The 14,609-nt window shown below is 31.3% G+C and overlaps 1 protein-coding gene across 2 annotated transcripts in view; it reads left to right on the top strand.

The window, feature by feature from the left end:
- The window catches only part of LOC129234675 (methyl-CpG-binding domain protein 2-like), a 29,505-nt gene extending 15,406 nt beyond the window's left edge, over nt 1-14,099 (top strand). Inside the window, exons 4-6 of one of the 2 annotated variants that reach the window (XM_054868718.1) lie at nt 211-365; nt 5,703-5,837; nt 13,842-14,099. In XM_054868718.1, the coding sequence (XP_054724693.1) occupies nt 211-365; nt 5,703-5,798 (251 nt within the window). In that variant the 3' untranslated portion in view covers nt 5,799-5,837; nt 13,842-14,099. Of the gene's footprint in view, nt 1-210; nt 366-5,702; nt 5,838-9,987; nt 10,063-13,841 lie in introns of those variants that run through there. The other variant, XM_054868717.1, reaches the window with a different exon arrangement.
- The last annotated feature ends 510 nt before the right edge of the window (nt 14,100-14,609 follow it).

Genomic DNA, 14,609 nt, shown 5'->3' with positions numbered 1-14,609 from the left:
ACAAAAGATGTCCTGTTTTGATATAAAAACAAACTGATTGTTGCCTATGGAGACAAAAAAATTAAGCCACGTTATCTGCCACGCAATCATATTTTAAATATATGTTGATGTGTAAGAATTTACAAAGTGCATGAAGTTTACTTATGTCCTTGAAATTTCCCCACTTCTCTTTTAGAACTTTAATTATTTCTCTTTGCTTTTTCATTTCAGCTGTTGGGTTGCAATTAGGTGATGAAACTATATTAAGAAGTATTACAACTGCTTTGCACTTAAATGGCCATCCTATTACTGGACAGAATAAACCAAGAGCTTTGCTGGATAAAAGTCCTGGAGCTTTTATCAATCCTGCACAACCTTTAGTATTGGTAAAAAAAAACTTTTATTTTGTTTTAATCATCAAATTTTCATGATTTTATTGAACTCTTACTTATGCATAAGGATTTCATTTATAAATAACGCACTTTCGTTTATAAGTAACGAAATGAAGTTTTCTTATTTTGCTCCAACTTAGTAGCTGGATTCTAAGTATAGTGAAATATTTCCAACTTACTAATTTTGTTTTTATTTTGTTATAAGGAATTTTACAAATTGATAAGCTATTTTGTGAGGTATTTTGCAAAAAAAAAAAAAAAAAAACTTTTTTTTCCTTTCTCTTACTCACTGTAATATGAAAGGTCCTATTCACTCTAGTTTCACCTTCACCTTCCTATATTTGCAGTCGGATGGAACTCAAAAAACGAAATACTTCCGACTAGGCCTGGGTGATATACCAATGTACTGTCATAGATCGATATATATCTCTTACCGCGATAAGGATAATTAGATTTCTATCAGTCCAATATATCGTTTGAAAAGAAAATACGGAACTTAATTACGGAGAAATTAAAATATTGACTTAAAAATACATAATCTTTCATAGCTCTGTGTGATGAGTGAGTGTTTGAAATTTCAAGATATTATCTGCATTCTTCAAACAGTTATTTAATATTTAATTTTGAATTATAGTAAAAGGGAAAAATTTACAAGGCTGCTGAAGGTAAATGTGGTCCCCTTTGTCAATTTGATCTCCGGATCCCCTCCCCCTATAAAGTTTTAAAAACTTATACTACTGCGATTCAGAGCAAGGCCTTTCCAAGGACCACGCCCCTAGTTTCTAGCAAAGCTGACATGACCTCTCGTGGGCCCCTAAAAACGAATGTGTATTGGTTAAGAAAGCATCTTAATGCAACAAATTAAAATTAAACAATTGAGGTATCAACACAATTCATAGTTCAAATTAAACATAAACCATTAATATTGTGCTGAATAAAAGGTTTAACAAAATACTCAACAGAAATATTTTTATTTAAAGAAAAATGGAAAATGAAAAAAATCCTAATGAGATTACTTTTGTAGCACATTTATCTCACTAGATGGAGTGCAACTAATCTTTTTCAGTTCTGAAAGAATATAACTTTAATTCCAAAATTAAGAGAAAAAATATTCCTTTCATAACACACGGCACCATTTGAACGATGATAAATCTCACTATCACTGCAGCCGCGAACTGGAAACTAAAACTTCCTAATTTCTCTTGTCGCCAGACCTGGGGAATTGAAGAATATTTTGATGCATGCGCAAAAATAGGGTTTTATGTAAGTACGTTCATAAACCGCGTAAGTACCGCGTAAAAATACCCCACGAAGGTTTTCCTTATGCAAATCCAGTTTACGTGGAATTTTTGCAAAATTTGGCATTGAAGTCCTTTGAAACTTAAGAATTCATATAGAGCAGCTTTCGTTCGCAATCGGACCCCCTCCCTCCCACCGGGGGTTTCCTTCTACGAATCCAGTTTTCGTCGGACCTTTGCCAAATTTGGCACAGCGGTTCTTTGATACTTAGGAATTTTCATAGGGAGTTTTTTGCCTTCCTAGGGGGTGGGGCAGGGGTGGCATTTCAGCATTTCGTTTGGGGGGTCGAATTTCTTGAACATGAATTTCCTCAGAACGGTATAAAATACATATTGTTTTTCACAAGAACTGATAATTAAATGGTTTTAATGTTAAGAATAATTAGGTTTGTAAAGAACAATTAAAATTTTTTCGACGGAAGCTTTAAATTTATTTTGTTATAAGTTATCTCACAAAATATCTCGGTACTAGTGTTTATTTTTTAGTAAAGTTTTAATCTGCTATTTTTGGAGTCAGGAAGAACAGAAAATTTTGTAACTATAGTTAATCAATATCCAATGACTTAATTTATTGCCAGTATAGCTAAAGAGGAAGGTCTTGCTTTGCCTCATTGCGCTTCGAAGGCAATTCTCTAACCTCCTGAGACACGCAAGTCAAAATTAGTTGACGTTCAGTTCTCCTACAACTTTCTGGTTGTGTGCGTAGTTTTTTACACCGATGAAGAGGCTCCATTTTTGTAGCCTTGAAATAGCTATATGCTGTATTTTCATGTAAATTTGCTTTATTTACATCGGTTTTTCAATTTAATCACGGAAGTCATCTTTCAAATGACTGACCTGATTGAAACAGTCAAAAAACAATGGAAGCAAGAAAGTTATGTCAAAAAAGCACATTTCCTTTAGATTCCTCTCTTTAAAATAACCAAGAAAGCTTTTTAAATAGGCTAGTATTTATTTTGTGTCATTAAAAAGTATAATCACAATTCACAAAACAATTCCTCTTCCCTTATGCTATTACTTATAAGTGTAATATTTTCTTTTTCGCTTTCTATAACCGACCTACATAATATTGAAGTTAAGACCAATAATAAATATATCTCATTAAATCCTGTCTCAATTTCTTGAGAAACTGAATTGATCAGTTTATTCAAAATATTGATTTAATATTTTGACTAAAACTTCATCTGGGTTTTGTCACCTCTTCCACATTGGCATACATTAAAAACTGTTACGAAAAGTTCTCATAGGCGGATTTAGGACTGAGTTCCTGGGGGGGGGGGGGGGGGCAGGATTTTTTTAGCAACATTTTTATTGCCCCCCCCCCACCCCATTCCCATGTTTTTGTCTGTTTCCTGTGATGCATAAGTTCACGCTTTACTTTTTTGTGTGTTGTTTTCATTAATGTGTGTTTTCATACTGTCCTTTTTGAATTGACCTTAAGAGAGGGAGCTGGTATCGAGAGAGACGCAGGGCTCCCTTTTAAGTGGGAAATAGAATATCTCCAATTTTAGAGGGCCGGGGTTTCTCCCCCGGAGAAATTTTGTAAAACAGATATAAAATTCTGCATTTTGAAGCCTTATAAAGGTTAATTGGATAGACATAGAAATTGATAACTAGATTATACAGTTGTACATAATTGTTCAGCCATTTTAAGTTTGAAAGAAAAAATAAACTACAGATTTCTCTTTACAACAACCTTTTTTTAATTATATGTAGTGCAGAAAACGAAAAGGAATAGAAATAGTGTATTTTTTTCCTGGCTAAACAGATTAACAATATGCAGTAGAAGTAATTGGAGCCCACTTTGCTTAGGATTTTCAAAGACTTTTCTAATTATTTTCAAGGACTCTAGAACAATTAAAATTATTTAATGCTCTTCATTTGTACTTTCCAGTCTCTGATATTTTAGTACTTGATTGTAAATTTTTAGTCCTGTTCTAACTGGGAGAAATAGCTATTTTAAATTTAAAAGAAAAAAGAAACCATAGATTTCTCACAACCACAACTTTTCTTCAGTTGCAAGTGGGGCAGAAAACGAAAATAAATAGAAGTAGTGTGTATTTTTTTCCGTGCTAAACAAATAGATAATATGCAGAAGAAGTAAGATAAAAGCAATCAACACAAAAGAATTTCCAAAATACTGCATTTGGGATTGAATAAATAGCAAGATATGAAACATGTGAGTCAAAAAAAGTTATTTCAAATAATATGTTACAAACGTGAGAACCATGATTTTTACATTTTTAATGCATGCTCCCCCCCTCTTCCAGGAAAGTTTTGAATTAGAGAAACAATTGTATTTATTATATTTGAAAATGTTTTATTGTTTTTGATATAATATGCCCTGAACTATATCCTTTGCAGCCCCCCCCCCCCCAGAATATTTTGAATTCTTCCGTGAATATCTCCATATATCAAAAATATTGATATTTAGAGAGCTATATATTGCGGTGTTAAAATTCTGATATCGCCCAGTCCTACTACCGACTGCCCACCAGCCAAATTATAGGAATCATTCTTCAAAAGAGAAACAACTACTTTACATTTTGGCATGTAGAGATGATATCATTGAACTTATTTTGCATTCAGTTTTTAATTCATTAGAGAAGATGTGTGGGACATGTGGACTTACTTAGAAAGAAATTTCTAAAAATTAATCTTTCTATGTTCAGACCAATTTTCAGTCTTTCTAGAGATAAAAGAGAAAAATCAATATATCTATTTTTGTTAAATTCTGCATTTTTAATTTAGAACTTTCAATTTACTGAAAATTGGTGGACAAAATAATATTTTGTCGAGGATGTTTTTTTTTTTGGTTTTTTTCAGTGCTGATGATAACTGGAAAGCTCTGCATATACTAAGTTGCTTTTTTCTAGCAAATTTTTAATTCTAGAATTAAGCTGGGACTAATACACTAAGAAATTCTTGAATACATGAAATTCTGATTGTAAAATTTGCAACTTAAGAATTATATTTTAAGAAACAATCTTCTTGTCAAAAAAAAAAAAAAGATGAGGAAGGTGGTGCCTTTTCTCTTTTTTGCTAACTTTTTTATTGGAACAATACATTAGAAATTTTAAAAAATTTCTAGCAAAAACCTGTACTTAAATGTAGCAAATTATTGTAACAATAAATAGCACTTTCAATGCTATTTGCTTCAACATTTAATGAATTTGTCTTTCCACAAAATGTTGTTATCACTTCCATCCCATCCAAAGTATTTGAATACTCATCATTTAAAAGCAATTACTTGAGTTATATTTCAGATCTTTTATTCATTATAACACTTTTTCAAGTGTTCCAAACCCATTGTTTTGTCATTTTTTCACACATCCAGCATGTTTCTTAGAATCGATTTGTAAGACCAAGTTCAGATGATAAATATTGTAACTTTCTCAAGGAAATTATGATGCAGCTTTAATATGTGGCTTGGGTTTTGATAAATTTTTCCTGTTCAAAGCAAACATATGACTTGCATGCTAGAGCGACTTCAAAGATTTCCTGAATAAGCTTGAAAGATCATTTAACAAAATGAAACGTTTATTTCAAAAACCAGTCAAGTGACAACTCTAAAATTTTGGAAAAACGCTTTTTACCTTTGTATTAAATTTTTTCTATAAGGATTACAATGTTTTAAACTGAAAGGAGTACATATTTAGGTATATTTCTTTCAATAAACAATGTTGCAATCATCATTGAATAATTTAATATGGTGCTTTAGATATTTTCTTAAAACTAGCAATTGTGTCTCTTGACTAGTTTTTGAAATAAACAATTCAAATATTTATGTGATTGAAAACTTCTTTTCAGCTGCATAAGAGAAGGTGAGTGTCCTTCTGATTAAAATTTTTTAGTGAGGACGTGCAGATTTTGGTGTAAGCTAATCTTGTTTTTATGATTTTTTAAAAATTGTTCTGTGTGATAAAGGGTCTTGTTGTATCAATGATGTGATTTAATGTAAATTAATAAGATTGATGAATATTTTTAAACTTTAAATATTTATATTTACTTTTTGTTTTTTCTTTTCAAACAGGGTCTTCATGTTACAGATGAAGACATAGAATTACAAGAAAAAAAGGTTCATGAAGCTAGAGAAAGATTAAAGGAAGCATTAAAAGATTATTTTTGAACAAGTTCCTTGCTCATGTGATGCTCATTAGTATTGATGGTATGATATTTACATTACATTATTTTGTTTTGATAAAATTCATGTATAAATTTAATAGTATGTAACTTACTTTTATGTTTATATGCAACGATTTTATTTGTATATACTGTCCTAATTTTGTTAAGCTGATTAGTTAATATTAAGATATTACTCATTTTAATGTGTATTCTTAGTGCATCTTATTAGTGTGTGTGTATTTTTTACAAAAATGTTCCTGAGCGTTTACTTCTATTAGCTTTTTCTGTTTTTTTTTTTAATTTCTAACATAATTTTTTTTTTTAACTGCTCTCTTTAATGCTGATTTGGTATTTATTTGATAAGGACTTTTTCATTTCATTTTTTGTAAAAAAAATTCAATCATAATGACGAGTGCACACAAAAATTTTTCAGGGAGAGGGTCCAGAGTCGAAAGTTGACCACTCTTGTATCATACCACTCCAATTATCCGCCAAACATATTCTTTTGAATTTATTGACAGTCAGGAACAAAAAACATTTAAAAATAATTATTAAATAAATAAATTTTGCATTAATTAGCCAAATAAATTACTAACAATAATTACTAATTAAATTACCAGAAAACACAATTGAGTCATTCCACATCAACTGACCTAATTTTTCAAATCGTCCCCACTGTACCATCTCTAATTTGGATGAAATTTTATAGAGGCCTAGAGATGTACCTTTGAAACTAACCTATGCAAATTTTCAGCTTCCTAGATCCAAATCCTTAGGATCTAGGATCTCTGAAAAATGTGATCCAAGATGGCGGATTAGCTTTTTGTGCCGAATTGCCAAGTTTACACCAAGTTTACAGAAAATTTAATCACACTGGAAGCTTGAAATTTTAGGCGCTTAAAGTATGTTAGAACGTTAGTATATTCAAATATTTTTGTGAATTTGAGCTTGTTAGATTTTGTGTAGCATGCGCCTGAACTTGTAAAAAAGTGTGGTGGGAAAGTTTTTTCCTGGATTTTAGGTTGTCATAAAATCTGAACAAAAATAGTTCAAAAGCTCGTGCTGCATCATTCCATTGTATAAATACTTTTTCTTTTTTTTTTTTTTTTTTGATGGGTTACTGTTGCAGAGCTTAAATATTTATTTTCTAAAAGATATTCTGATTCAAAGTGGCTATCAAAACTGTTCAAGTGAAAAATAGCCTATCTTCAAAGTGCTATAGCTCAAGTTTATCACCTCGCATCTTCTTTTCGTTTATACCATTAGAAAGAACACATTTTTTCCTTTCAAAATAAGTTTTTTCTTTGATGGTGTTCTTTCGAATAAGGATAAAAAAAACAAGCTTAAAATTATGTCTGTCGTAACAAATTGCCATGTTTAAGCTCAGATTAAGGGAAATTTTATAACACTGGAAGCCTGAAATTTTAGGAGCTTGAAGTACTTTTGATTGTTAATACATTCTAGTATTTTTGTGAATTTGAGTTCATTAACTTTTGTGTAGCACATATGCAAAGTCTTGACAAAACACAACAGAGAAACTTTTGCCTGGATTTTAGAATGTCGTAAATTCTGAGCAAAAATGATTCAAATGCTCGAACTTTGTAATTATATTGTCAGTATACATGTTTTTAATGGGTTATAGTTGTATAGTGTAAATATTGATTTTCTAAAAGATATGGGCATCCAAAGTGGCTATAAAAATAGTTCACATGAAAAATAACCTGTTTTTAATGCCCTGTAGCTTAAGTTTGTCACCTTGCATCTTCTTTTTGTTGGTACTATGAGAAAGAACAATTTTTTTTAATATAAATAGTTTTTCTTTTCGATGGTGTTTTTTCAGATAAGCGTGAAAAAAAAAAGAGCCTGCAATACTATTTTTCTTTAGCGAGAAAATATCGTTCTACAATAAATAAAAAATGGTGAATGCCATGACAACCGACATATAGGGATTTTGCAACTTTTATAAGTCAAAAATAATTTTTTATTAGTTATTTGAAAAGTTCTTTTGCAAATTAAATATGTTAGAATCAAAAGTCTTTTCTTCAGGAAGCAGACTGATACACCAGACAGAACAAGAAATTTTTTTCTTTTTATCATATTTCATTTGCAAAGTATCTTTTTAAATGATTAATAAAAAACTATTTCTGCTTTATAAGAGTGGAAAAATCCCTATAAGTCGGTTGTTACTGCATTCACCATTCTTTATTTATTGTAAAACAAGATTTTCTTGCTAACGAAAAATAGTATTTCGGGCTCATTTTTTCACGCTTATCTGAAAGAATACCATTGAAAAGAAAAACAATTTTTATAGGAAAAAATATGTTCTTTCTCATGGTACCAACGAAAAGAAGATGCAAGGTGACGAACTTGAGCTTCAGGGCATTAAATACAGGCTATTTTTCATGTGAACTATTTTGATAGCTACTTTGGATGCCAATATCTGTTTGAAAATCAATATTTATGCTCTGCAACTGTAACCCATTAAAAACATGCATATTGACAATATAATTACAAAGTTCGAGCATTTGAATCATTTTTTTTCAGAATTTATGACGTTCTAAAATCTAGGCGAAAGTTTCTCTGCTGTGTTTTGTCAAGACTTTGGATACATGTTGCACAAAAGCTAATGAACTCAAAATCACAAAAATACTAGAACGTATTGACAACCAAAAGTACATTAAGTTCCTAAAATTTCAGGCTTCCAGTGTTATAAAATTTCCCCTAATCTGAGCTTAACCCATTCGGGACGAACAATGTGTCTTTGCATCAGCGCTAGGTGGTTCTTCAGAGACGAAAAACGCATCCATGCATTATGGTAAGTAGTACGCAGCCGGCCTAACAACGCTATTCTGTGTTTTGGATTTGGAACGAAATGTTTACTATTAGATGGAGTTACTTATCCATGTTCTGTTCAAATGATTACTCTCCTGCATCAGTATTTCTCTGTCTGACGTCAGAATAGGGTCTGTTAAGTGTCTGTGATTTATTGGATTTCGTGGAAGAAAATATAAACATGTGCTCGCAAGTGAGAAGGGAAACGTATACTCATTTTCAAGTGGCTCTTTCTAGTATCGGTTCCATTTATAATGGGATTGGAGGGGAGATATTCTAGCAAGGGGTTTTACTTTTATGTTCATTTGGTAGCCATGGTGAACACATGGTGGAATATAAGGTCATTCATGTACTTCATAAATCCTCTATTTTTCATTGCAGAATTTAAAAATAGATAAAATTTTCATTGGAAAAGTTCAAAAACTGAAACTTTCATTATGATGATGTCCAAAATCTGTTATGTTTGTGTATGATGTTCTAGGTATACATGCTATGCAATAAAAAGCAAAATTGATTTCAAATTCCAAAATTTTAAAAATGGCTCAAAAGTAACGTTTTTGTCCACCTTTTGAGAAATACCCATTTAGGATGCATCAAAAGAACATCTGCTTTACATAATCATGTAGGATTGTGAAATACAAGTAATGAAGGAATTTTTGGCTTTGTTGTCATGTGGTGAGATGGCTACTATATAAATAGGATTATATGCAATCAGAAAAAAAATCGAGGGGGGATAGGCACCCCCTGTACACTCTTGTGTGCCACTGACCCTCACTCATATTCATTCTTTTTTTAAAAAAGGCATTTTGACTTTGTTCTCTTCAGTTTAAGATTTGTTCTATTCAGTTTTCATCATTAAGTACTCTTTTTTAGTCAAAAAAAAGTACTGTCAGTTGTTCTGACAGAACCCTCTTTTCACTAAAAAAGAGTACTTAATGATGAAAAGAAAGGACATTTTGTGGAATAAAAGGGTACGTTTGGGTTCTTACAGAGCTCCAATCAATTCATTAAGCATTATTAATTAATAGGTAATTATAAACTACGAAGCAGTAAGTTTGACTCCTGATTTTGAGTATCCTCCAATTATTAACAATCACGTGGTAAGCATCAACAACTTTCTACAAAGTATGATTAAGAACATGATTTTTAAAATAAAATTGCTAATTTCTTTACAAAATATGCTCTTACAAATTTTTTTTTACAAATATTTAGAAAGGTGATTTAGTAATATGCAAAGGAAACTCTTGTATATTATTGTATATTAGTTTTACACCATATGAAATGTGAAACATTGTTTTAAAAAAAACTGGTAAATTTTAATAATTTTTATCTGAGTGTAATTGCAATAAATTGTGATACAGGAATATTAGGTGTTCAGCATTTCCAGGTTGCAGCCTATTACAATTTTGGTTCATATACATTTCCTGTTTCTGTAAATAGCTGTTCACTATCAATGCTGCTAGGTGGTGCGGAGAAGAATTTTCTTGCTATCTTCACAAGCATGGTACAATATTAATTTGCTTTTGAAATGGTTAATTTTATTTTCCATTTGTTTTAAATTAATTGTTATACTTAATCCATATAAATATAAGATGCTAAATGGAAATGCATTTCCATACTGCAAAACAGATGTTTTCTATTTGGAATTGGCATAAAATATATTTTTCATTTAATTTTTTTTCTGAACGTCTGGTATTCGACCGTGTATTCGATTAGAATTTAATTCAATTATATTAAACAAATATTGGGTATTCGGCAAAATATGGTATTTGGTGCATCCCTTGTTGTAAACTTTCTGCATAAAAATCAAGTTTGAAACTTACTAGGACTTGTGACCAGAGTGTCCTGAATTCGATCCCCGTGGGTGGAAGATCCACTGTCTTCATTGATGGTGACTGGGGGAATTTAAATATGCTCATAGTCACAAAGTCCTCCAAGTGAAACGATACCTCTGGGGGTACCGGACCAGGGATTGCTCGGCTTCTATCCTGGATCAAAATACCAGAGCTATCTTCAGGGTCCCATCCAACTAGTTAAGCCACAAATAGTAGTAGGTACCTTGAGTGAAAAGTATTAACAGAAAGAATGTAGTAGTCTCTACTATGACTTGTTGTGGAAAACAAAGAATTTTTGCAACATTAAGTAGTTATGACTGAGAAGAAATTGGTTTTAACATTAAGCATTTTAACAAAAAAAAAAAAACCGAGCTGATGTGTGTACATCACAAGCAAAAAAAAAAAGTTTTATACAGATCAATTTTCCCAATATTGAACATATTAATGGGATTCAATGGTTAACTCTCTAAATATCCCCAATAGTGGCCGAAGTAAAACCAGATAAAAAAAAAAAAACTCCAAATTTGTCGCAAAGTTGGTGACCAAGAACTTGGCGATATATTGCCAAATGTTTGCCAAATTATAACACCACTTGAGTTTCCATTGAAATTAACAATGATTTCCCTCGAAAAAGGTGTAAAAGACCCCCTTTGGAACATTCGAATGCAACCAAAAGGGGAGCTGCACAACAAGACCCCACGAGGAATCTAGGTACGAAACTTAAACTTTCTAGGACATACCGTTTTTGAGTTATGCAAGATACATGTGTACATACACACATACATAAATACTAGGGTGGGTCGATTTTGACTTTTTTTTTGAAATCGAAAACGCCTGTGGTGGGAAAAGTTGTGTATTGACTTCAATTGCTCGCATAAAAAATTTTTTGGAAATCAAAATATATTTTGATCCCCCGCCAGCCCCTTAAAGTTTGGCCAAATATGTAAAAATTGACATTTTTAAATTTTTAAAAAAAAAATCTTCTGTATAATATTTTTAATCGTCTGTGGTGGGAAAAGTTGTGTATTGGCATCTAATGCTCATATAAATTTGTTTTTGGTAATCAAAATATATTTAGATCCCTCACCAGTCCCTTGAAATTTCACCAAATATGAAAATTGACATTTATTTGTTATTTTTTAAATTTCTCATGTTTGATTTTTTTTAATCACCCGTAGTGAAAATGATTGCCTAGTAATATTCTTCACTCATAAGTAATAATAATAATAATAATATTCAAGCTCCGCTCAACCGGTAAAATTTGGAATATTTTCAAAATTTTTAAAATCTTGACGTTTTAAAGCAAAAATTTTATCTAGCGCTTTTTTTTTTAAAAATTTAAGCATTTTTTATACTTTATTTTTCTACAATACTATAGAATTTTTCAGGATTAAAGCATATGTATAAAAGATTAAAGTACCAGAAGTTCGTCATTGCAGTTTTACAGCAGCTCTTTGCTCATTTTCCCGAAGTATTAGGGGAAAATGACTAAGAATTCACCTTGGAGTTTTTTGTAATAAAGAAGTTTTACACCTTATACATTGCTTTGTTCTCAAATTTTGGCATTAATTTTCGGGAAGCCAATGTTGTACGTATAAAGCCATCATGGCATGTTGCTTCACAAACGTATAAAGATGCATCTGTCACCAACCTAACTGCTCTTCCTACCGCTTGTGTATGACATGGTAAATTCCACAACTCACTTTCAATAACGTCACCCGTTTCAGCTACTTTCTCAAGTTCTGCATTGGGTATATGTTTGGTGAATGGAGAGTCTGTAAGGACACAATTTTGCCAATTTATTAATTCTGTATAGTCTTTTGCTTGAAAATTTAGAGGTGGAATGACAAGATCACGAACAGTTTCATTAGTAAGAGTTTGGGCTTTCAGGATTGTTCTGTAGCCTAATTTCCTTACTGATGATCGTGTGCCATTAATCGTGGCTATCAGCAGGTTTTCTGGATGACCAAAAAAAAAAACATTTCTTTGTATAACAGGGTCAACTACTGATTTCAGATCATCGCTAAGATATCTTGTAGTGGATATAACTTCCCAAAGATGCTGTGCACCAGCTGAGCATAAAGGCTCAGTTTTAATCAAAAACCAAACTTTTGCATATACTTTTATAATGTATTCTGCAATAGTCCCTATTTCCAGCGATGATTCTTTTGTACCAACATACAAACGAAGTACTCTGTTTGCTGTTGTAAGCATGAGATAGCTTTCCTGGTGATTTGGTGGACAGTGATGTTGAACAATTTCCTGAACATATTGCTTGACATATTTGATACAAGTATTTTTGGTCAGTGCCAAGTCCGTCTGTATCAACTGTTGACAAATGAAAAGCGATTTTTTTAAAGTTGACAATTGGAAGCTGCTCACATATTCCAAGAAGCTTCCCTATAGGACCATTATATGTAAAAGGGACATGTAGTGCTTCCATCAAGATGCCGTAAGAAATAGCGTAAAGGTAGAAGGCAAAACGCACAATTTCAGATTCCCGGCAGGGGTGGTATATGTAATATGATATGGATAATTATTTTGTTCACAAACAAAGGGTCTTACTATTTACTATTTACACCACAGGTGATTTAAAAAAATACGTAAGAGATGAAAAAAAAAGTTTTAAAAAAAGTCAATTTTTACATATTTAAACTTCGGGGACCTGGCAGAAGGTATAAATATATTTTAATTACCAAAAAATTTTTTTTAATGAGCATTAGATGTCAATACACAACTATTTCCCACCACAGGCAATTAAAAATATTATACATAAGATTTTTAAAAAAAAATTTAAAAAATGTCAATTTTTAGATATTTGGCCAAACTTTAAGGGGCTGGCGGGGGATCTAAATATATTTTGATCTCAAAAAAATTTTTTTATGCTAGCATTTGATGCCAATACACAACTTTTCCCGGCACAGGCGTTTTCGATTTCAAAAAAAAAGTCAAAATCGACCCGCCCTAATATATACGTAAATACAGACATCACCAGAAAACTCGTGATCATTATATTATTTTAATTAATTCAGGGATCATCATAATGAATATTTTGGGTGTTTATACATTCTTAGGCATATATCCACATGTAATTGGGTTTAAAAAAAATTCAATTTTCATTTGGGGCAAGCAAAATGAAAATTAAAGCCGATTTACGTGTGAAAATTTTTTTGTGCATACAATACTTCCTTTACTTCGTAAAAGGAAGTAAAAATTACAGAAACATCATGCTTATACTGTGTTAAATTGACAATTTTGACTTAACTGTTTTCACTATTAGTGGATAAGTTACATATATTATTTTATTGAATGTAATGACTTTTACTTTGTAAGAATTTTTCCACTTTCATTCTGAATTCATTTCCTTTTTTTGTTTTAGTTTTTTCCAAGTGAAAAATACTGCTTAAGTATGGAACATTATTTTTCATTTTACTTGCATTGAAAACGGATCACCAGTCATATCATGTAACCATGCATCATAAATCACCCATAGTTTTTGTAAATATTTTCATAAGCTGAAAATCCAGTCAAGTACAAATGTTTCACATGTTTTCATGTTTGTAAATCTGTTATTTAAAATCAGATGAAAACTGCTATCAGATGTTTTGTAAATGTAAATGGCTTGTAAATAAAACTGAATTTGGTTCAATAAACAATTGTCTGTTTGATGAAAAATTATCATATAAGCTTTGTGCTACAATATGATAAAAGTGAAAGACCAATTTAATGAAATACAAATTATTGAAGAAAATACAGCATATAGCTATTTTAACCCTACAATGGAGCCTCTTCATCAGTTCTCTCGCGACTTTCGGTTGTGTTGGTGAGCTTTTTGCACTGATGAAGAGGCTTCATTGTAGCTTGAAATAGCTATATACTGTATTTTCTTCAAAATTTGTGCTTTATTTATGTTGGTCTTTCACTTTAATCAAATGTCTGTTTGTTCTGTAAATTTTAAATTACAAATAGACATTGAAAGTATATTTTCAAAACGTTTTGGTGATAGAATATACAATGACTCAACAAAATAAAGGTGCAGATCAAGTTACAACTAGCCGTCACTCGCTCTTGTGGCCATCACAAAACTTTCTTTACATCTGAAGTTTAAAAAGTGAATGTCATGGCACTTTGAGGTGTTGGGAAGAAAG

This window comes from Uloborus diversus, chromosome 1 (assembly GCF_026930045.1).
Source record: "Uloborus diversus isolate 005 chromosome 1, Udiv.v.3.1, whole genome shotgun sequence".
NCBI lineage: Eukaryota > Metazoa > Arthropoda > Arachnida > Araneae > Uloboridae > Uloborus > Uloborus diversus.
The sequence above is the reverse complement of the archived record's forward strand: the minus strand, read 5'-3'. Positions and strand labels throughout refer to the sequence as shown.